This window comes from Carya illinoinensis, chromosome 1 (assembly GCF_018687715.1).
Source record: "Carya illinoinensis cultivar Pawnee chromosome 1, C.illinoinensisPawnee_v1, whole genome shotgun sequence".
NCBI lineage: Eukaryota > Viridiplantae > Streptophyta > Magnoliopsida > Fagales > Juglandaceae > Carya > Carya illinoinensis.
The window spans coordinates 51,214,412-51,237,956 of NC_056752.1; the positions used below are offsets into that span (position 1 = coordinate 51,214,412).

Below are 23,545 nucleotides of genomic sequence, written 5' to 3' on the forward strand. Positions count from 1 at the left end.
TTTTAGACACAAGCAAACCCAGCCCGCCCTGCCCCATTTCAAATCCAAAATGACGCCGTTTTAATCACCAAAAATCCTAATTTTCATGTTACCATATATATATATGAGTCTTATAATTAAATTTTTTTCACGGAATTTATTATCAATCAATCTTGAGGATTATTAATATTAGAGTGTTGATAATATTAAAAAAAAAAAGTCATTTTATTTTAAAGATGTAGAGGTTTTTCTTCCAAAAAAACATGAATAAATATATTATAAAAAAAAAAAAGACAGGTGTGTTGGTTCGCTCATTTTTCTTCTTAATTTGTTCTAAGGTAAATACATAATCTAAGACGAAAGAAGCAACAATAATAGCATGCAATCAAATAATCCAAAAACAATTCATGGCATTAATTTTTTTTACATTGAACTATTGCATGCAACTAAAAAATTGAATACACGATCATAAGTATTTAATTCAAGAGAAACAATACAAAAACTTTAATACTAAATCACATCTAGAATTTAGGATAAATATGCGATAAGATATTATCAACAATCATGTAAATAAGTAAAATAATTATTATAAAATATAAACACCATTTTTTTTTATATTAAAAGGGATTAGGACATCGAAAAGTAGGAGACCAATAAAAGGTAAGTAAAAATACAGGATTCCAACTACCGCAATGAACACAACTAAAATAAAGTAAAATTGTTATAAAACTTTAAAAGGAGAGAGAAAGAGATAGAACTCGGAGAGGTTATAAAACTTATGAATTCCTTAAAGGATACAGCGATATATATAGGAGTACAAAGGAGACCATGCTTTTGAAAACTAGCACTATGCGTTTGACGACTAGCACTATGCATTTGACAACTAGCACTATGCGTTTGACGACTAGCACTATGCATTTGACGACTAACACTATGCGTTTGACAGTTAGCTAAATATGGTCATACAATTCAAGATAGTTTATAATACTTCCCCTTTTGGATGACCATATTTAAAAAATATGCCTCGTTAAAACCTTGTCAAGGAAAAACCATGTGGGAAAAAATCAATAGCGAAGGAAAAAGAGTACAGTATTCATGTGTATCCCCGAGTGCTTTAGGATTGCCTCATTAAAACCTTGCAAAGGAAAACCCAGTGGGATAAAACCTTAGCGAAGGAAAAAGAGTACAATCATCACAAGTCTTCAAGACATTACTTCCTCTGAAAAGTGCATGATAAAAGGTCTTCAAACTTCCGCATTCCAATGTTCTACATAATCTTCTTAAATGTTGCAGTTGGTAATGCTTTAGTGAATAAATCTGCCAGACTTTTACTTGACTGTACCTTCTTGATATCAATTTCAACTTTCTTCTCATGAATTGCAATGATCTTCTTGTGTGTATCTGAAAGATAACTCACATCTGTACATCCAACTAACTGTGGACTTGATCCATGTTGATAAAATAATCACAACTGGATCTTTCTGCTCATCACTACTCTTCTGGAGTTGTACTCTTCTGGAGTTCTTGTAAATAACACAGTTAGTGGAGAATTCATCAACATTAAACCGTTAACCTCATTTTTTAAAAAAAATGGTGGCCAGCCTTTTAAGATCAGACAAGCACCGTGGATTTTCAACTCCTCTGTAGGTGTCAGCCGTGTTGTCAGGCGCCGTAGAGCTATGAAGCTATATTTCGTCTCTTTTCTCTTGCTTCAAGAGAGATGTTGTATCATAATTTTCTCTATAAAAGAGATATTCAGCTCATTTTCATTCGCCTTTCATCTTCTTCACTTTTCTGTAATCATACTGCATTTTTACTCTACAATCTCTTTCTGCATTCTTATCCTGCAATGGCTCAGCGATCTTCTCATGGCCAATATATGAGGTACTCTGCACCTCGTTCATCAGCTGTTTCTGCTTCTACCACAGGTGCTATCATGCAATATAATGATCTGACTCATAGGTCAGATAATGAAGCTATCTATGAGCTTGTGAGTCTCAGTACCCGATACTCATCATCCATTGTCGCATTTTCTCAACGACTGCAATTCAGAATTTGTGGAGTTGACAATCTCCACAAGAATATTGCTATACTTCAGCGACTTCTTCTAGAGTCCAACATGAAGATAGAATCAATAAAGCAAGAGAATAGGAATTTAAAATCCTTGGTTAAATCTTATTTTCGATTGCCCACCCCTTTAGATAGGGATGTCATGTAGATTCTTGAAGAATAAGAGCGTTTGAAGAATAAGGCAAAGTGTCTCAAATTTCTGTAATTCTTGCTTCAAGATAATAAAATAATATTTCACAAATATATTTGTGTTTCTATCTTTTGGTAGATGTTCTGTGTACTCCCTTTTATTTCTTCTTTAATAATGCACACTTCATATCAAACCCATAATATAAATCTGAAATACTAATTATATTAAAAAATGGTATTTCATGACTAATAACATCATCCATCTTCCTCTTGAAGCCGCAAGGGTTTCAGATTTATATTTCAAATATGTGCAGTTTTCATGAGCTCTTCTGGAGTCTCAATGACATTTAAATCATATATATAAACTGCAATAATAGCTTGTTTCCATTTGCATTTGGATTGTTTTAGATCATATAAGGATCTTTGAAACTTGATAGAATACATATTTCCATATGTATTCATATTAGAAGCTTCAGACATTTTCTATCCTTCAGGGATTTTCATATATATATATATATCATGATCCAATGATCCATATAAATATGCAGTTAATCGTGCATATCCAAACTCTCGGTAACTTTCAAGCTAATAAAAATCTCAATATGATTTCAACCACTTTAAAATCATATCAATATTGTTTTTTCGAGAAACTAACTTGTGATTTCTATATCACATTTTCATATTAAAAGTTTTAAGCTTTTTATATCATGTATATAAATATCCACTGATATTTAACAAAAATCACCTCTTTAGGTGTTTGGACTTCAAGTCCATATTTATCATATTTTACTTAGTGATATCAATTCTGCAGGAATTGAGAAACTGACTCGTGATTTATATATCACATTTTTATTTCCTTTCCATAAATACCCACTGACATTCAACAAGCATCACCTTTTTAGGTGTTTGGACTATAAGTCCCGATGCATCATATTTTACTAGTGAATCAATTCTGCAAGAATTGTTTCTTTCAAATTTGGCCAATATTTTACGTTGTATTCTTCGACGATTCTTGATTCACTTTCATCATTACTTCTGGTAATGTCAATTGCCATCTCATATGGAAATATGTTATCGACAACGATTTTATTTCTATCCATAATTTCTCCATTATTCATGAAATGTAATGAGATTTCGTTATTTTCAGGTACCTGTCCCTCTTCAAGGGAAGATATTTTCATGAAAAACCTCTTCAGGAGGCACTTTTCAGGAGATTTATACTTTTCAAAAGTTTATATAGGAGAATTTTATACAAAAAATTTGGATGGACTTTATTGCTTGTCTGTGGGTATGGCCTCTTCATGAGCACCAAATTATTTGTGCCTTTCTCTTTTGAGATGCTCTATCTTTTGTATCAGTAGGTCTCACATGTTTTTAGACATGTCTTTAGACTGCTGAATTTCTTAATTGTCCTATAGGGACTTCAATCCTCGCTAAGATTTTAGCAGCTAGAATATGAGACATTTTTTATCTTATTGCATCCAAAATTTAATTATCATCTGAACTTCCAGTTCACATATAATAATCAAGATAACGTAGAATTATTTCATCTTATTTGCTTCAAGCAAATTTTTCTTTCCACTTCTGGTGGTAAGACTTTATAGTAAAAGAATCTTCTGGTTTTTTTATGGACGTCCATATGAAAATCATTCGACTTATCGTAATTGATTTTGGATGATCAAGATAACCATGAAAAGATGCAAATATTTTGAATCATATTACCTTTTGATGCATCATAATATTTGATTCAATAATTTGTATAATATCATCTCAAAGAGAAAGTTTACAGCTTTTCCAATACGAGCTTCTGGCCAGAAAAGATATTCATTATCACATCCAATCTCTTAGTTTCTTTTAATGAAACGCATCATTCTTTTCATTTCAGGGAATAGAATGATATAAATTCATTGTTATTCACTTCAGGGAATGATATAGATTTAGTAAGACGTGACTAATGATTCTGATCAAAAGCTCATTATTTTGCTTAGTCACTGAAAGACCTGATACAAATTTAGAATATATTGTGAACGTTTGCATTTCATATTGGTACTTCAGGAGCATACTCGATATTGCTACTTCAGGAGCGCATTCGAGACGTTCATTCAAATATATATTATTTCCACAATTTCAATTATGCAACTTCAGGTGCATAAATCATAGAGCTTTTGGTACACGTATCACTCATTTAAACTATGAGATACTCAAAAACTATTATTGATTTAGGGCGATCCTTCAGGGATGCTCCATTTCCATTTCAAGATGAATCTTATCATCAATAATTCATAAAAAGTATAAATAAATAAAACTTGTATATAAACTATGTGAATAAAAATTTACCACATATATAACTGAAATGTCAATTATCTAAATTTTAATTTACCATAGATATAACTGATATGTAAATTTAATATTATCATCACGTTTAAACATTTGTCTGTACCTTCCATAAATTTTACCTTGAATTTGTAGTGGTTGAACCATTGTTGCCACCTAAGCAATATTCATTGCTTATAATATCCTGAAATGTTAGTTCTAAAGAAATAACTGAAATTACGATTATCACATCAAACTGAGGTGTACCTTCATAGTCGTTTGGTTCCTTCTGGATCTACTGCTTTGAGGACTGCTCCCCAATACTCATGACTTGAAGGAGAATGGGTCCTTTAGCGATCTCAGCTTTGGGATGATATGCAACATCGAAGGAAACGGAACAACTGAGATGTACCGCACCGACGATGAATTTGCTTCCGATCAACGAGAAATTGAGTGATGTTTCTATCCAAAACTTGGTTGCTTCTCAATTCTCTCACTAGAAACCAGAACCCAATTTTGACGAGGATTAGAGAAACTCAATCTTGCTGATAACGTGTTATAAAACTTTAAAATGAGAGAGAAAGAGATAGAACTCAGAGAGGTTATGAAACTTATGAATTTCTTAAAAGATACAACGATATATATAGGAGTACAAAGGAGACTATGCTTTTGACGACTAGCACTATGCATTTGACAATTAGCACTATGCATTTGACGACTAGTACTATGCGTTTGACGACTAGCACTATGCGTTTGACGGCTAGCTAAATATGGTCATACAATTCAAGATAGTTTATAACAAAAATAAAGATATAATCAAGAGATATATTTTAAAAAGAGTTTCGCTTCCGACTAGTTGGGCAGATGGTAGGTTATTAATAGCCCCCAATGAAAATAAACACGCGAGAAGTTTTATGCTATTCACATTAAAATTATTCACATCTGATCATACCAAGTTTATTTCTGAGGAGATACGGACTTCACCTTCTTCAAATCAGTCTACCGCCGCACCAAATCTAGACCACAACCACACCACTTCAACTTCGTCAATCTGACGCTTGCAACCAAACAAGATATCTCTACCTCCTCCTCCACCAATCCTTCCCCTTTTCAAAATGACCAATAAACTGTTTTCGTGGGTGAGGAAAATGCTCCTTCTCTGCATGCAGTTTGACAAACCAAGAGAAGGAAAATGTTCCTTCAATGTTTTCGTTGTGGGGGGGGGGGGGTGGTGGTCATCCAGTTTGACAAACCCACTTATCTGCTGTAAAACCAAAAGCATCCCTTGAGGGACATTTCAAACCCAGAGAAGGAAAATGTTCATTCTCATGTTCGTAAAATGTAATAGACCTAAAGAATGCATTAAAATATTTCAAGGAATTAAATTAATTTCTTGGAAACATCTAAATATTGTAAAATATATACTTTAAAATGCTCTATATATATATATATATATATGTTTTTGGTAAGGCAGTGAGGATCCATCCCTTCGGGGAAAATGTTCCTTCTCTGTTAGGTGAAGATCCATCCCTTCAAAAGAAAGCACCATCCCTTCAAAGGAAACTCACGAGAATAATGCTCGGGTGCTACACCCTCTAGCAGTTGAAGTATTTCTGGTAAGGCAGTGATGGTGAGAACAATGCCGCGATCTTGTTGGTGACGGCGAGTTCAATGGTGACATCGAAGTTGGGAATCGAAGAAGTCGTATTGGAAAAGTTTGGAAATGTGCGAGTGTTTTTTTTGCCTCCAATGGGGGATTTTAACTGAGTGCTACGGTCCCATTGGTAGTATTATGGGTGAGCTACGTGGTAAACAATTATTGAAGGCTGTTTTCAGCTCTTTAACAGCGTGACCGGTAAGAAGATTTTTCCATTTTAAAAAAATATAAAAAACAGAATGTAATAAAAATATAATTATATTTATTAAGCTTAACTATGTTAACATATTAGGGATAAAAATAAATACAATAATTGGAACATATTATTTACTTTGTAATAGATATATGAATCAATTTGAATTATCAATAAATTATATTTCCTTGTGTTATTAGGTTTCATGTATAATTCATATATTAAGTTAAAAAATTACGTGATTTCGCTACAGGAAACACCCACATGTCCACCCTCTTTAAAGCAACTTATAAAATGATGGGGAACGGACCTCAAGTATTTTATCAAGAGAAATGCTACACATCATCTTACACCACACACTTTATATATTAAAATATTATTTTTTATTTTTTTTATTTTTTATTTTATTTTATTCTTATTAAACTAATTAAATTATTCTATTTATTATCCACACACTACATATTTATTATAGAAAAAATGAAAAAAAAATTAAAAAAAAGTGTGATGTGTGAAGTGTGAGGATGACAAGAAGATTTTCCCTTTTACCAATTAGAGACTTCGGGGAAGTTACCCCAACCCCCTTCATTTTAATTACTTATTTGTGGGTTAGTTTTCAATGTACGTGGTTTTGCTATTTTCACCCATTTTAATACTATCGTTTGTAGTTAATGTATAAATATCACATATTTTTTAAAATAAAAAGAATAAATATAAAATTTATATTAAAAATTAATTTTTTCAATAATAAACCCACTTGACTGATGCCAACAGTAATCATAAACTGATGTAATTACAAGCCCCCTGCTGAGACACAAAGCTGTAACCCACCTAAAAAAAAAAACCAATGCATAATTATATGTAAACATATGCATGCATGAGTGCTCCTTTGCCGTCCAATTAGCAGCAAGATGACTTGAACAACACAATAAATCAGTCAGACCCAATATTCCTACCCGCTTTGCCTATTTATTATTGTCGGATCCTCTCCTTACGACGCCGTTTTCACCAAACAAAAGGCTAACCCTACACCTGGCCATATTAATGCAGAGAATTCCTTCAAGCTGGTCGAGCTGACCTTCCCCATATAACAGCCACCTACTAATATTTAGACACGTAAGACTTCCATCATAGTTAATATGAACTTTTGATACACCGAATAAATAAAATGAATTCCATTCTCACCCCGTGCCCGTGCCCTTCAGACTTCCTTGCCCTTCTACAAAACAGACCTCCCCCAAACCCCACCCCTTCCTTGCCGACGAAACAAACCACCGCACCCCACCCCTTTCTTCCCTTCGCAGCACCCCCTTCCCCTTACCCTCTGCGAACGAAACCCCCCCCCCCCACCTGATCTGAAACGAAACCCCTCCCACCCCTTACTGTAATCTAAAACCCCACCCTTTCCTGTAAGCGAAAACGAAACCCCATTCCCCATCCCCGTCGCAACTTCGGAATCGGGAAATACTTCGCCATCCTCTCCCCCACCCACAACCCGCATCGCCATCCTCTCCCCCCTGTCATTGCCATTGTCTTCTTCTCTGTGATTTCTACGCCAGTAAGTATTTTTTCTAAACTGCTTTCATACTCTTTGTTATTACTCACCACTCACGCACACATACTTCAATTTCGTTCATATACAAATAGTTATGAAATAGATCTGAAATTTTTAGGATTTGTAGTCGATCTAAAATTTGAAATTTTGTCCCAAATTACTGAAATTGGATCTCAGAATCTAGGTTTGTAGGCGATTTGTGCTTTGTAATTTGGCCCTATGGAGTATGTACCACTATTTCTGTCCTATGGAGTATCCTTTGCAATGGAAAAATTGTGGTTATTGAGGAATGTTAATTAGTTTATCTATTTAGATTGTCAAGAAAAATTATGAATTCAGAATTTAAAGGTCAACTATCAAGCTACATAAACAAAAAAAAAAAAAAAATGCCATTTGCCTTTCTGTGAAACCACTCCTTGTAGTTTTGCCTCGTGGGCATGAGAATGCTTCTCATTTAATTATCTCAGCACTTGTTTTTGGAGGTCAACGTGTGAAATTAGTTGTGGACATACATTGTCTATTATTCCTAGGAGCTTGGGTAATAGTGGAACAAGGGGAATTAGAATCTGTAAGCGTGGCTTATATCTTTGTCTATGAGCAATGCTAGACATGGACCCTCATGTTTGTGTTAATCTATTATTCCTTATTAATTTATTTCATGCAATAAAAATGGGTTTAAAAAAAATAACATGCTTGTGAAAAACCTGTTAATTTCAAACAGGCTTGTGAAAAACATTTTCTAATTAAATATGCTGCTTGGTATGATTATTCCCTCAGACTTTGACACTTTGGTTAGTTTTTTAGATTTATTTTCATGCCTCTTTTTTACAGCAAGTTCTAGAGAATGGCCTCCTCTTCTGCTTCAAGTGAGTGTACTAGAAAGGGGGAAGACAAAGCATGTGTTGAGTGACCATTTTGCTATTGTGGCTGCCAAGTATCGCTACGGATTTCAAGAAAATCCAATAGTTTTGGTAAAAGATTTTACAATTGTCCAAATTATAAGATGAAGCAATAATGTGAATTTTTTGAATGGATTGATCTTTAAAGTGACAAAACAACTGCTGTAAGATGACATTGGAGTTAGCGGAACGAAGAAACGAGAGGGTACTTCATGAGCGTCTACGCATCAAACAAACTAAATTCCAATCAATGGAGAAGAAGTATAATAGAATCTTGATTGTGTTAATTTTTTCATCGTTTTATTTTTTTTTTTTTTGGTTTGTGCTGTAATTTAAGACATGTATTGGTTAGTGTAATTTAAGACATGTTTGGTTAGTGTAATTTGTCGCATGTTTTGGTTAGTTTATGTAACTGGATGTAAATTGGAAGACCTGTACTTGATTACAGAGGTCCTTTTGTTGCTGAAAACGGGGCTTCCAGCTTGACTTTTGTGGAAATTGTTACCTGTACTTAATTATGGAAATTGTGGATCTTGACTTTTCTTAGTATAAGGACCACGTATTGGAGCTTTACAACCTGAGTATTGACATCAACCCATCCATATAACTTCCAGAACAATGCAGGAAAATCATGAAGGACTCTAAAAGTAATTTAACACCATGCCCCTGCATATAATTGTCTCAGTCCGAATTATATATCACCTCCGACCTGTACTTGAATTGTGTTACATGATATCTGATCAAATATGTTACAAACATATACATAAATCCAATGGTTCGACTAACAATTGACCACTAATTTTGATTATACTCTCAACCCTTATAATCATAAGGGTGTCGCCGATATCACTACACTAAAATTTTAAGAAGTCTGCTACTAGTAACACAGTATGGAAGCCTTACAATATCCTTACATCATTCATTATACAAGGCTCAAATAAAAAAATTCCAATAAACAATAAATTAGCATAAACCCTTATAATCATAAGGGTGCCGCCGAAATCACTACACTACAATTTTAAGAAGTCTACTACTAGTAACACAATATGGAAGCCTTACAAAATCCTTACATCATTCATTATACAAAGCTCAAATAAAAAAAAATCCAATAAACAATAAATTAGCATAAACAAAAATTAACAAAGCTTCCAATAAACAAAAAATTAGCCAAGAACTCTACTACTAGCTCGGATTCAGCATGCCCACTCTTCCAAAGCTTCCACCCACATTACTCCCTGTCACATTAACAATAAAAGCGGATTAAATTAACAATAAAGACGGATTAAATTAACAATACCGACAATACAAAGCTAAAAGACAAATAATTCACATACCATAAATTTTGCACTATAGATCAACATGTTGCGATATGTTGTCAGTTATTGGTCCAAGATCCCTACATAAACAACCCAAAAACATCAAATTTATTACCTTCTTCAATTAAAAACTAAAAATAGAAAAATAATTATAAATCAACATTACCTCACAGAAGAAAAATTGTTTTTAGCATGCCCCTCATTCTTGCAAATGCTACAATATCTATTCTTTGTCGCATGTGTTTCTTTTGGGTTCTTCGCTCTCAAAAATTTTAGACTCCCTTTTGTTGGCACCCTTGGAGGATCCTGGACCGTTTGTGAGAAGTTCAATATAACTTGACTTCTCATGTTGTGATCATCATTGGTTGGTTCGCATGCTCACGAACATTCTACATTATCTTCCATGTCAAGTAACTCTTTGTGAACCTTCTCCAATGCAAGTGTGAGGTGATTATGTTTCTATGCTGACTGTGACCCTAGTTCGACAGTATCGTAAAGTTGTAACATCATTTTGATTTTTCTCATCGTAGGCTCATCTAGTCCTTCCCGAACATGCTCTTCAGGACATGGTATGTCAGGAATGGGTCAACTCTTAGCATTAATAGTCCATCTTTCTAGCACATAATATTGTGGCAATCTATCTAACTTCATTTTCTTGCCAAAAACACACAAGATATGCCTACAAAGAATTCCCATAAACTCCCACTTTTGGCAAGTACATATTGCATGTTCTTAATCACCCTCAAGCGTCACATGGTAAAGAGGTGTTTCTTTACCTTAAGCATTGACTCCATATGTCTTAGTCTCACCCTCTTTTGATAATTTTCTTGCTTGGTATTGTAAACTATCGAAAAATTCATTTTAGAAGATCATGAAGGACTTTCTTGTATAAACCATTGCCGCCTCCTCTTCAATTTTAAGAGGTGTTTTTATTATCACCCGCGTAGATTTTGACCGCGCATCATTCTCTTTCTCTTTGAAATAACGTGCATCTATAGCTTTTTCATATTGATGCACAAAGTCACTAACCATAATGCTTGATTTGACATAGTCTTTGAAAAATTTATTCATACTTTCACTCCTTTGAGTTGTTGACATATTAGTACAGAATGTTAAACGCAAGTAGGCCGAAACCCACTTATCTCGTCGGGCGTAAAGATTTTGTAACCAAACATTTTCTCATAACTCATACTTCACTAGTATCAAAGCACATTCCTGCTCAAACTCTTCAGTTTTAATTGTCTCATGGATGCAATGACGGAAATCTTTTTGAAAGTCCGGATATTTGTTATATGCATAAGCCAAGTATTCGGGAAACTTTTGTAAAATATGCCACAAACACAATCTATGAATTGTATTTGAGAGTACCTCTCTAATGGCCTTTTCCATCACCTTGTCATCATCAGTAATTATAGTTGAATGAGCATGACCAAGTATTGCCTCTTGCCATGTTCATAATAATCATGTATATGATTCAGCTGTTTTACTAACTAACAGAGCACAACCAAATATAATGGTTTGATGATGGTGATTAACTCCAGAAAATGACACAAATGGCATCTTATAAATATTAGTCAAGTACGTGGCGTCAAATGTAACAACATCCCCAAAATACTGGTATGCAGCCCTTGATTGCGCATCAGCCCAAAAATAACTTCCCATACACCCATTTTTGTCAACTTGCATGGAGAAAACAAACCCAGATTCTTTGAGTTGTCGATCAACAAAATAGGAATATAACTTTTGTGCATCTCCCTCTTAAAAAACTTTTCTCCTTTTGTTTCCTACGTAATTTTCAACATCTTTGCCAATACAGCCAACATTAAAGTCACCACCAGATTCTTTACTCAAGACCTACATAATCTTTCTTGTCGGTACACCGGACTCATTCAAAGTCATAATAAGTTTTTTTTGGACTTTACTAACTCCCCTGTGTCCACGAAGAAAACTAATACTTCTCGGTGTAAATAAAATATGGTTATATCCAACCACAAACTTGTTGACTATCCACTTTTCAGCATCCTTTTTTATTCTCATTATTACTTTACATCCAATTTTCGTCTCAGCTGGTTTAGGGATTGTTCGATCTTGTTCTTTCCGACTTACATGCCGAAATCCTTTTCTTGTGCATATATAGTCTACTGCACAAAGAGTTTTATCATCTTTCGACAACCGAGTATGATTCGTTCTAATTGCAAAACATTTTCGTCTTGCATATGCCTTGTAAAATGCTTAGGCGTCTTCCACATCCTCAAATAACATACCAATGAATGGCTCCGAAGGACCACTACTTGACGAGAAAATGACATTGACTCCTCCATCCACATTCGCTCCATCTTCCACTCGGACTCCATCTTTCATATTCACAACATTTTCTAAATTCACATCTTCCAAATTCGTATCTTCTAAATTCACATGTTTTAAATTCACACCACCTTGTACACTTGTGTTACTCATCAATATCTCAATTTCATCACTATCAAAACTCATTGTTTCGTCCTTTATTACAAAGTAAGAAATAAAAAGTCAGTACACTGGCTATTTCTATGGTTATATTTACAATAGAAAAAAAAAATCATCTTAATATTTGTAATGCAAACTGCATTTTAACAATAAGCTTCAGGTTAAAAAAATTTTTGGTCGTATACAGGGGAAATATGAAAAACATAATAATCAACAAAGCAGGGTCACATGTGTTTCTCGGTGGAATTCTGAGAAATCCAAGAGGAAAATCAGTACACCAACAAATATGATTTTACCCAGTTCATTTTATCTCCTCTGTTAACCGATTCAAAAAAAAAAAAAAAAAGACAAAGTGGGCGGGAAAAAAATTATCTGGAGGAAGAGTAAACAATTGGATTGGGCGTCAACAATCGGATGGCAAAGCTGGTGTATTTTCAGGCACTATGGTGGAGGTGGCAGCCTCGGAATCGTGCTGGACTGGCGGAGGTGGCAACCTCGGAATCGTGCTGGACTGGCGGAGGTGGCAACCTCGGAATCGTGCTGGACTGGTGAAGGTGGCGTCGGAAGGTGGTAGGCGCTCAACACCCTTGGACGTAAATATCGACTTCGTGGCCAACTAAATCGTGGGCAAACCAAGAAGTTTTCAGCCTCGGAATCGTGGTGGTGGATTGGTGGAGGTGGCGTCGACGAGGTGGACGGTGCTCAAGTGGAAGGCGCACGGGGTGAGGTTCATCAACGTTCAGGTTACAGAGATGGGGGCTGCTGCTTTTTCACTCAATTTCTCTTCTATTTGTTGTTGCCTTCTATCGTGTGTGACCGGATCTACTTTTTTTATGGTGTAATAACTGACGTGTCCTTATTTTATTGGCTGGCTGTTAACAGCCCATTATCAATCCGACCGCTTAGAAGCGGCTTTGATTAATGCATCCTTACACATCTCTCTTCCCTCATTTCGCCTTCTTCCATTTTCTAGATTCTTCTTCCCCTCTCTCTCTCTCTCTCTCTCTCTCTCTCTCTCTCTCTCTCTCTCTCTCTCTCTCTCACCTTTTTTCTTCTCATTCGCTTGTCTTTTCTCTTCCCGTTTGCATTACCTCTATTCTCTCATCTTGTCCTCAATAAAGAAAAATCACCAAATCTGAGCTTCTATGTTTCAGATCTTGCATTCTCTAGTGTTTTTATCTTTTCGATTCATGTTTATTTTTTGTTTTTTCTTTTACCAATTTTGTTGTTGGGCCTATAAGTCTTATAATACTTGTTTTTTTTTTCCATGTACAGAAAACAGTAAATCTTAATATTTTCTGAAAGTTTAATTTTTTCTCAATTTTTCGATTGATTTTTATTTTTCTCTTCCTTTCAGTATTTTTTTTGCATCTTCCTACCACGTTCTTTATTTATTTTTATTTTTTTATAGAAGTGAGTATTCTTGTTTTTTTTTTCCCATGTAGTTGAATGAAAAAATCATTTTTTTTAAAGCTTACAAATCTGAGGTTCCTTTTTTCAAATCTGTAGAATTTTTTTTCCTTCCGTTTGATGTATATTGACTTTGTATTTTTGCTTTGTTTGATCTGTTTCTACATGTTTGAGTTGATCTACATTTTGTATTTCTATTGTTTTTTATTTCCCTATAGCTCTGAACATATCTTTTATCTGTGTTTATTAGTTCCTGGCACATATTTTTTTGAAATCTTACAAATCTGAGGATCTATTTTTCAGATTTGCAGAATTTATTTATTTTTTGGTTGCGTTTGATGTATATTGGCTATGTATTTTTTTGTTTCTTTCATCTATTTCTAGACATCTGTGTTCCTAGGGTTTTTCTATTTTCGATTAACGTTTATTTTTTGTTTTCCCTTTACAAATTTTGTAGTAAATTTTTTGTTGTCTTCTATTAGCTATAGTATTTTGTTGTTATTGTTGTTGTTGGGCGTATGATTAAACTTTTTTTTTCTATTTTGCTGTTGATATTTATTCTCCCCTCCCTCAGATCCACCACCTACATCCTATCGTTGCCACCCATGAGCCCTCACCATCACGGGTTCTTGTAACACACCTGATGGATAGTGTTTGGATAGTTAGAAAATATGAGAGAAAATATAAAGAAAATGGTCAAATATGAGAGAAAATATAAAGAAAATGGTCAGATTCGAGGTTGACCTAGCCACCAATAGAAGAGAGGTTGAGAGTAAAATAGGAAACAATTGAATTCAGATTCTCCATAGATCACTTAAGTAGCTACAAGGAGCATATATGCTAAAGCCTTGCAAAAACATCTGAAAAAGGCCTCAGCCTAGATAACACATGACCCAAGACTAATAACTAACGGACCGGATAAAAGAAATAACAAGCCATCAGCCCAGCTACCTTTGGCCCACTTCATTACATAACATAAAGAGAAATAACAAGTAATAGGTCCAAACTGGCCAATGGCCCATGTATACTGTTCCTGAACTGTGACAAACCATCCCCCATAGAAGTACCTTGTCCACAAGATGCGGTCACAATTGTCCCACTTGGGTCAAAAACAAAAATTTTCTTTATACCAACAGTCACTTCACATTTCACAATAATAATCCCTCAATAGGTGTTGCTGCATACCCCCGTAGAGATTTATATAACCAGACAAGTGAGACATGTTGGTAAGTTGCCCAAGCAACATCAAATGCTCGATAATTAAGCAACCCATCAATTTTGCAAGCCCCTAAACTGCCTTTGGGAGTTCCGTTGTCCCCATTTTCAAAAAATGCGAAAGTTTTGAGTGAATGCTCATCAATGCCCATAATTTGAAGGTTGACTGAAACAAACTCTCCATGAATCTCTGTAGAAAACTCTAGGCTGGTTGGGCCACCACCAAAAGTAACAAAATGACACTTTGTACTATACGTAATATCGGGTAGCATAGGAGTGAAGGCTAAATAATCACAAGGTGATGCCACTTGCACCTCATATGAGGGGTTCATCAGAATCTTAATAGTGTCCTGGCCATCACAATTCCCTCCCACGGGAGTTATTTCCCTTCCTCTATCAAAGGGCTTAAAAATAACTTTAAGTGGAAAAAAATCAAACAGTTGATGGGCAATTTTTGTATCTCCTAAAACTTTCAACCCCATACGAAATTGCAATTTCCCTCCACCAAAGACTAAAAACAAAGTAGAAAATTCCTCATCATAATCTTCCTCGTTATGAAAAGATGAATAGCCTTTACCAGCACTATCCACATCTTGCTTCTGTAGACTATTCAATGAACTTATACATGGCTCAAGTGCATGAGAATCTACAAAATGATTTTCTTTAACTAGTAAAAAATTAGTCTCACCCACGTCTTCATTAATCCATCTTGAAGGAAATGCATGATTCTTAATAATATGCTTTTGAAGCCCTCGTTTAGGGTCCAATAAAAGATTGCTTCTTGCTTCCAACTTTGAGATTTTTACAAGTATTGAACCGAAGTGTTCAAATGGATCATCACTACTTTCGTTGGAGGTTCTACAAAATGATTTCGCAAGCTTCATAATATACAGTCCATGCCTCTCATCTTCAGTCTGTAGCAATGAAGCAATACCAGCATCCAACTTCGTGAGATTGACTAGGAGCATCACCAGTAATCACCCATTGCCAGAGTTTGGCTTATATAGGTTTTCTATGGCCATTTTGATCATTACCATTTCAACCATCCTATCGACTGGGAATTCAAGACCAATTTCTAGACTCACTGGGCTTGCTTTGTTAAATACCAAAAAGGCATTGTGGGTCTTCTTCCCAACGGTATTGAACTCTTTCACCCTTCCATGATCATCAAGACAGGTGTATGCATGCAGAAAAATACCTGTTGATCGAGGTGAGTATGCTTTTATATACCGATCATCTAAACTCAAGGTCACGGTGCAGTCCTTTTTAGCCCTTCTGATTTCAAGATAGGCCATTGCTAGCACACCATCACCTCTGTTAGAAGGGGGCATGTTTGCCTGCAGAACTATGGGAATGATTTTGAGATTAGAACCATTGTTTATTGTTTGAGGGTGACCAAAAAAATTCTAAACATGCCAATGACTATTTCTCCATGGCATCAACTTCGTGGGCATGGAACTCGATCCTTGGCAAGAACCCACATTGACGAAGATGAGAATGGCAATGGCAGGCGCAATTGAGAGCTTTCTAGTCATCGAGATAAGGATCGGCATCACAGAGATTCAAAGAGAGAGAATGAGAGAGAAGGAGGGAGAGCAATCCCTCAAAAATGCCGAAAACCCTCCATTTCTAAATGCGAAATTCACATCTGCTGGCTTCCAGCCAGAAGCCGTCTCGGCATGGCCTTGTGGGAAGTAGAAAACCTTGGCTTCCACTGTAGGCATTTGAAACCTTCCACCGGCCCTCCACTACATCTCCTTCAAGCCTCTAGTGAATGCGCTCTCCTTAAGTCCTTGCAGATCCCGCATCGCAGTTACTACCGATAAACTCCTCAAGATCCCAGGGTCAAAAATCCACAATCCTGATCTTGAAATCTGGGTGATGTCCACAAAAATCCCCACATAAACAGATCGATGGTAACCTTTATCTCGATGAATGAATGAGGTTATTTCGGATCCACCAAGATCAAAATTCCATTTGGTGCTTCGAAAATCGTTGCTAGGGAATAAGGAAAGAAAGGAAGACAAGGGAAAATAATTTCTGAGGGGAAGGGAAATACACGAGATTTGGAGGGGAAGATTTGAGAATGGAGAAAATGGTCTCCAATGTCTAATGGGATTTATGGAAACAAGAGAAAGATGAATCTGATCCGGATTGACCACCTCTTTTTCTTCTAGAGTTCCTGCACATTTGTCCTCTTCTTGCAAAGCGTAGATTTGGTTTTCCAAATTTACAAAACCTTGCTCAAATTCGTTCATATGCTGCTGAAATACTTCATGCATTTTATTGTGGCTATCCAGCAAATCATTCAAATGTTGCTGAATAACATCGAAGCGTTGAAGACTCTATTCCAGTTGGTCTTTGATATTGAGCAAGGATGAGATAAGTTTTTCCATTTTCACATATTGATGAAGCCAATACCAATGAAAGACTGGCTCCAAATACCACTTGTAACACACTTGATGGATAGTGTTTGGATAGCTAGAAAATATAAAGAAAATGGTCAGATTCGAGGTTGACCTAACCTCCAATAGAAGAGGAAAAAATATAGTTGCAAGCACAATTATGCACTAATCTGTGCACCAATGCGATGTGATTGGTCAAAACATAAATTTCATTGAAAACAGTGTTAATTTAAATTTTAAGTATGAATAAATCAATATTAGTATACAGATTAGTGCACAAATATACTTGTATGTAACAAAACTCATAGAAAAGAGGTTGAGAGCAGAATAGGAAACAATTGTATTCAGATTCGCCATGGATCACTTCAGTAGCTACAGTGAGCATATATGCTAGAGCCTTGCAAACACATCTGAAAAAGGCCTCAACCTAGATAACACATGACCCAAGACTAATAACTAACGGACTGGATAAAAGAAATAACAAGTTATCAGCCCAGCTACCTTGTGGCCCATTTCATTACATAACATAAAGAGAAATAACAAGTAATAGACCCAAATTGGCCAATGGCCCATGTATACTGTTCCTGAACTGTAACAGTTCTCCACCACCGCCGTTCTCCTATCAAGCTACCATGAACAACACCATTGAGGTCGCCGTTTTCAAATCTGCACAATTTTTTTTTTGGCATTTCATCTATATTTTCTTTGTGTTTTTCGTTCGTAGAAATTTTTTTCCCTTGCATTTTACTTATTATAGTTTTCAGATCTGTACAAAATTTTTTTTTCTTACAGCTGAGTTTGTCTAGTTTTCAGATCTGCAAAAATTTTTATTTCCCCTCGCATTCCATGTATATTTGCTTTCTATATATTTAAGTTGCAGAAATATTTTTTCTTGCATCTGAGCAAATCTAGTTTATTTTTTTCTTCTTGCGTCTGAGTTGATCTACTATTTAGATTTGCAGAAATTTTTTTTCCTTGCGTTGCATGTATATTCGCATTTTATTTTCACATCTGTAGAAAAAAATTGTTTTTTCTTCGATTTGTGTTGTTTTGGTTATTCTCTGTAAACTACTGATCCACTTGATCACATCCGAATATGCAAATATGATTTTTATTTTGTTTGGATTTTTTTGTTGTTGTGATGCACATGCACATGCGTATGATGTAATTATATAATATAACAAATTCATTCATCCAATACTTGAGAGAAGAAAGAATGAGAAGTATATCTAATATTGTCGAGATTTACAAGTTGCACGAATCTGAAAGACATATTTTTTTTTTGAAAAAGTGAGAATATAAAGTACAAATAAATGGAATTTAAATATTAAATTTTAAATTTGAGTCAGACGAAATGATAAGATCTTAAGTAAACAAAGAACAATAATAATTAAGCGATGAAGTAAAATGGCAGCGAACAAAACGAAGTAAATAATAGAAATAAGGGGTAAAATTGAAAATAAAATAAGAAAAGGAACGTCAGCGGTTAGAATGTGAAAACACCAAAACGTCTGTTTAAAAAAAAAAAAAACGAAAATACTGTACCAAGCCGTTTCCCACTTTATATTCAAGCATAGAAACAGTGAAAGACAAAATAAGAAAAGACAAAGATATCAAAGGTTTAACATTGGTGTGGGCCCAAGAAGGATATTGGGTTAATAAAAAGAATAAATAACTAAAATATAACAACTTAATTATATATACCCTTAAAAATGGAAGAAAAATCAAAAATGGAAAAAAGAAGGTGGTGACGATTGACGAATCTAGATTAGGTAGTATGTCAAACACCTATTGGAAAATAAATTAATTAATTAATTAATAAATAATATTTAGAAAAGAACGGTGCTACTCTGCTGTTTAATGTATATCGCTTTTATTGATTGTATTTCATATTTTTTTTCTTTTGTTTTCATTATTTTTTAATATATTTAAATATTTTTTAAAAATTAAAAAATATATCAATATATTTAAAATAAATTTTTTAATTATTAAATAAAAATATATATATTTGTTACCAGCAATCACTTTAAAAGTGCAAGGAATAGGACATATAGTGTTTTCCTTTAAAAAATATGATATATTTTTTTATCTACATTATTATTGCTGGCTGCCGACACATTCCCGAACCTGCCAGCCTTTTCCTGGAGCTTTGGTTAACTAGGCTCGGAGCCGAGGCTAGGATATTCGTTTATTTAGCCCCTTAATCCTTTTGATCCACAAAGATGAACGTGCTTAGCTTCCTCATTGGCCGTTCAGGAAAAATCTCTCTGTACTTTCATGCACACAGAGAGAGAAAATAGCAGAGAGAAAGAGTGAAGAGCGACAGTGACCGTGAGCTATACTGCATGTGACCGTGGTACTGGTAATTGATACAATCTTCATCACTATTGGCTACAGCCGGCAACCAGCGTATGTACTGCCTTTACCATTATCATTCAACAAAGTTATCAGTTTTCCTTGAAATTCAATCATTTGCCACTGCATTCTCTGTTCGCAGCTATTTTCTGGGTTATCCATTTGGCATTTCTTTCTGATTAGGTAATTTTGAAGTGAACATTTTCCTTTTCTTTTCCCTTTGTACTATATCCTCCTTCGGAAAGCGAGGTCCATAATTTCAGAAAAAATACTGAGCATTGAAGATTAATTGTGTTTTTTTTTTTCCTCCAGGAAGCTGAGCAAATATATGAACTGAAGCTTTCAAATTCAACAGCTACTGTCACTCTTAAGCAAGGATGCTTTCGGCAAAATCCGAGTCTGATATCACCAGCTTAGCTCCATCGTCACCTTCAAGGTCCCCCAAGCGCCCTGTATACTATGTACAGAGCCCTTCAAGGGACTCTCACGATGGCGACAAGTCCTCTTCTTTGCAGGCCACTCCAATCTACAACAACAGCCCTATGGAGTCCCCTTCTCACCCTTCTTTCGGGCACCACTCGAGGAACTCCTCGGCCAGCCGGTTTTCCGGGATTTTCCGGTCGTCCTCGGGGAGAAAAGGAGCCAGGAAGAGGAATGACAAGGGGTGGCCCGAGTGTAATGTGATCATGGAAGAAGGAGCTTACGATGAACTCCAGGACAAGGCATTTACAAGGCGGTTTCAGGCTTTGATTGCCTTGTTTGGTTTTGTGCTCTTGTTCACTACGTTTTGCTTGATTATATGGGGAGCTAGCCGGCCTTACAAGGCAGAGATTACCATGAAGGTATGCCAAGTTCCCTTCTTTGCTGTCGGGTATTTAACTCAAACTAGTCTTTATCATATTAGTAGTCTCATTAGGAAATTTGAAGCGTGATAATGCAGGATTTAAACATTGTGACAATTATGTTCTTTTCACGCTTGCTTCGTGGATTTGTCTTTGATGATGATGAATACGATTTATGGCGTTGTAATCATGATAAGTTTCAAAAGCGACCAATCTAATTGGGGAAACAGCCAAGGTTTCAAAATCGTCAAAGTAGCAATCAACAGCAAAAACGAATTTAATTTGATGGGCATCTGAGAAAATTGTAATGAGTGATAAATCCAAAATTCTAGCCGTCAATTCGTAAGATAAAGCATTTTTTTTTTTTTTTTAACAAATTGACTGCCAGCATAGTGTTTGGAAGAGAATATGTTCTGATTTTTCATATTTGTTGCAATTGCTAGATTCAGTAGAAGACCTGAGTGTAAATAATTGTTTAGCAATGGAAGATAGCATATTCTTAGGATTTAGACAGTTTCAATATTTGGTTAGTTACGTGCCACGTGGTCAGGGAAAAAAAAGAAGAAGGAAGAATCCTGTTAGGCACGTATTATGGATCATAATGAACTTTATTTTTTAATCATTTTTCATCCTCACATCCTCAACTTTGCTTGGGAACTTTAAAGTGATGGCAGAAAAGATGAAAGATAAATTCTTCCATCTCAACTTTGCTTGGGAACTTTAATAGCAAGTACATTACCCTTCTCTTTTTCTTTTTTTTTTCCTTTTATAAGATTGGTCTAACTTAATCTTGAGTTTGCTCATCATACTTATAGTTGGACAGGCACTCGTCTCTCTTGGCTGAAGAGATTGTGCAACTAAGCATTTTGGGATGATAGTGTCTATGGCATAACTCTAGAACTATTTGTCCTCCAAGTACAGCCATAGTCCTTTTTATATTAAATTTTACTCTCTACGGAAAATGAGATATATATCCCAGTAGAAGGTTTATGCCCTGACTTAGGAATGAAGCTTTTTTCATGGATACCCTCAAATTGGAAGGAGCAAGTTCCAGAGTTGTTTCCAATTTCTTTAAGCATAAAGCATAAATACATGCAGAAGTGACTGGCTTTACAATAAGACCTAGATCCAGCAGTTAGTAATACCAACTTAGTAGAAAAGATAAAGTAAAAATTAGCTTTGTTTTGATGGTTGTTAGTCAGCCCTTTTGACAGTTGCAGGAAAAAGGGAAGTATGCTCACTTTGTATGGTTTTAATACTTGAAAAAGTGAACCATTGTTGGATAAGCTGCTCATGGAACTCTTAATCCTTATATATGTGAATATGTAGAACATTAGTAGTTTCTCTGCCGTTGTAATGCTTTATACTTGGATTCTATGTATATAGGGTTAAATGTTACAGCATTGTATTTCAATATCACAAGGAGCCAGGTGAATTAAACCCGCACAAGTGATTTTATCTTAAGTTGTTCCTTCTTTTTACCACTAACTACATCCCCTAATGGAGGATCTGATCCTACAGAGCTTGGCAGTAAACAACTTGTATGCTGGAGAGGGTTCAGACTCCACCGGGGTACCAACAAAGATGCTGACAGTGAATGGTTCATTGAAGATGAACATATACAATCCTGCTACGTTGTTTGGCATTCATGTTAGCTCCACCCCTGTCAATCTCGTATATTTGGAGATTACTGTTGCGACTGGTCAGGTGAAAACTCTGTCCGCTACCACCTTTTTTACCCCCTGCTAAAGTTAATCACAAGAAATAAGTTAGGATACTAGTCAAATTATACTTTTGAACCTATAAAGGAATGAGGAAAAGGCACAAGCTTCTTGGACTAAATTTTAAAGCCCACTAAACCATAATGATTTTGGTTTGAAGTTTGAGAAGCACGTTACCCATTTGAGCTTTTTATGATATGCAGCTGAAGAAATATTATCAGCCAAGAAAAAGTCACAGAACTGTCTCGGTGATTTTGGAAGGTGAAAAGGTTCCTCTGTACGGGGCTGGATCAGGTATAACAATATCCCCAAATGGTGGCGTTACTGGCGTAGTCCCATTGACATTGACATTTCAAATCCGGTCTCGCGGGGATGTAGTGGGTAAGCTAGTGAGAATAAAGCACCGAAGGCAGATCTCTTGCCCTTTGGTCATCGACTCCACCAGCACCAAACCGATCAAGTTCAAAAAGAACACATGCACATATGAATGAAGATCATGATGCACTTTCCATTTGTATTATCTGATCCTCGGCGCAAGCAGTGACACATAGTCTGGTCTATCTGCTCTCAAATCTGTTGCCATTGCATGATCCAATCACATGCACTTCTCGCTGTTTGAGCTACTGAGCCTTTGTGATATATCGGCGGGGAAGAAGCAATATGTATCGTGAGAAACTCTGATGATGGGTGTATTATTTGTGGTTTACTCTTGTGAGGATTATGCAAATAAACGTATGTATGCATGTATGTTTGTATGAATGCATTCGCTTGTGGTATATAATATATGATTTTGATGAAGTTTAGGATTTACAAGAACAGCAAAAGATTGAAATAGGTTTTTATAAAAGCGTACTGAAATAATTAATTTTAGATTTTTTTTATCACATTAGTTTTAGAATTTTGAGTAGAAGAAAAATAGGTATATGAAATAGGTTTTATAATATTTACGAAAAAACAATTTTATTCCAATTTCCCATCAACAAATTTTATATGAGGGAAAAATTTATAACTTCCTCAACTATCACA

The 23,545-nt window shown here is 35.4% G+C and overlaps 1 protein-coding gene across 3 annotated transcripts; it reads left to right on the forward strand.

Moving 5' to 3' along the window:
* The first annotated feature begins 19,817 nt into the window (after positions 1-19,817).
* Positions 19,818-23,317, forward strand: LOC122282391. Of its 3 annotated transcripts, XM_043094344.1 has the most exons (5): positions 19,818-20,010; positions 20,099-20,139; positions 20,269-20,798; positions 22,320-22,505; positions 22,723-23,317. In XM_043094344.1, the coding sequence occupies exons 3-5, from the start codon at positions 20,334-20,336 to the stop codon at positions 23,008-23,010; spliced, it is 939 nt and encodes a 312-aa protein (XP_042950278.1). In that variant the 5' UTR covers positions 19,818-20,010; positions 20,099-20,139; positions 20,269-20,333; the 3' UTR covers positions 23,011-23,317. The 3 variants fall into 3 exon arrangements, with proteins under 3 accessions (XP_042950278.1, XP_042950288.1, XP_042950282.1); XM_043094354.1 differs by lacking the exon at positions 20,099-20,139; XM_043094348.1 differs by having other exon boundaries at positions 19,997-20,139.
* Positions 23,318-23,545: the final 228 nt, after the last annotated feature.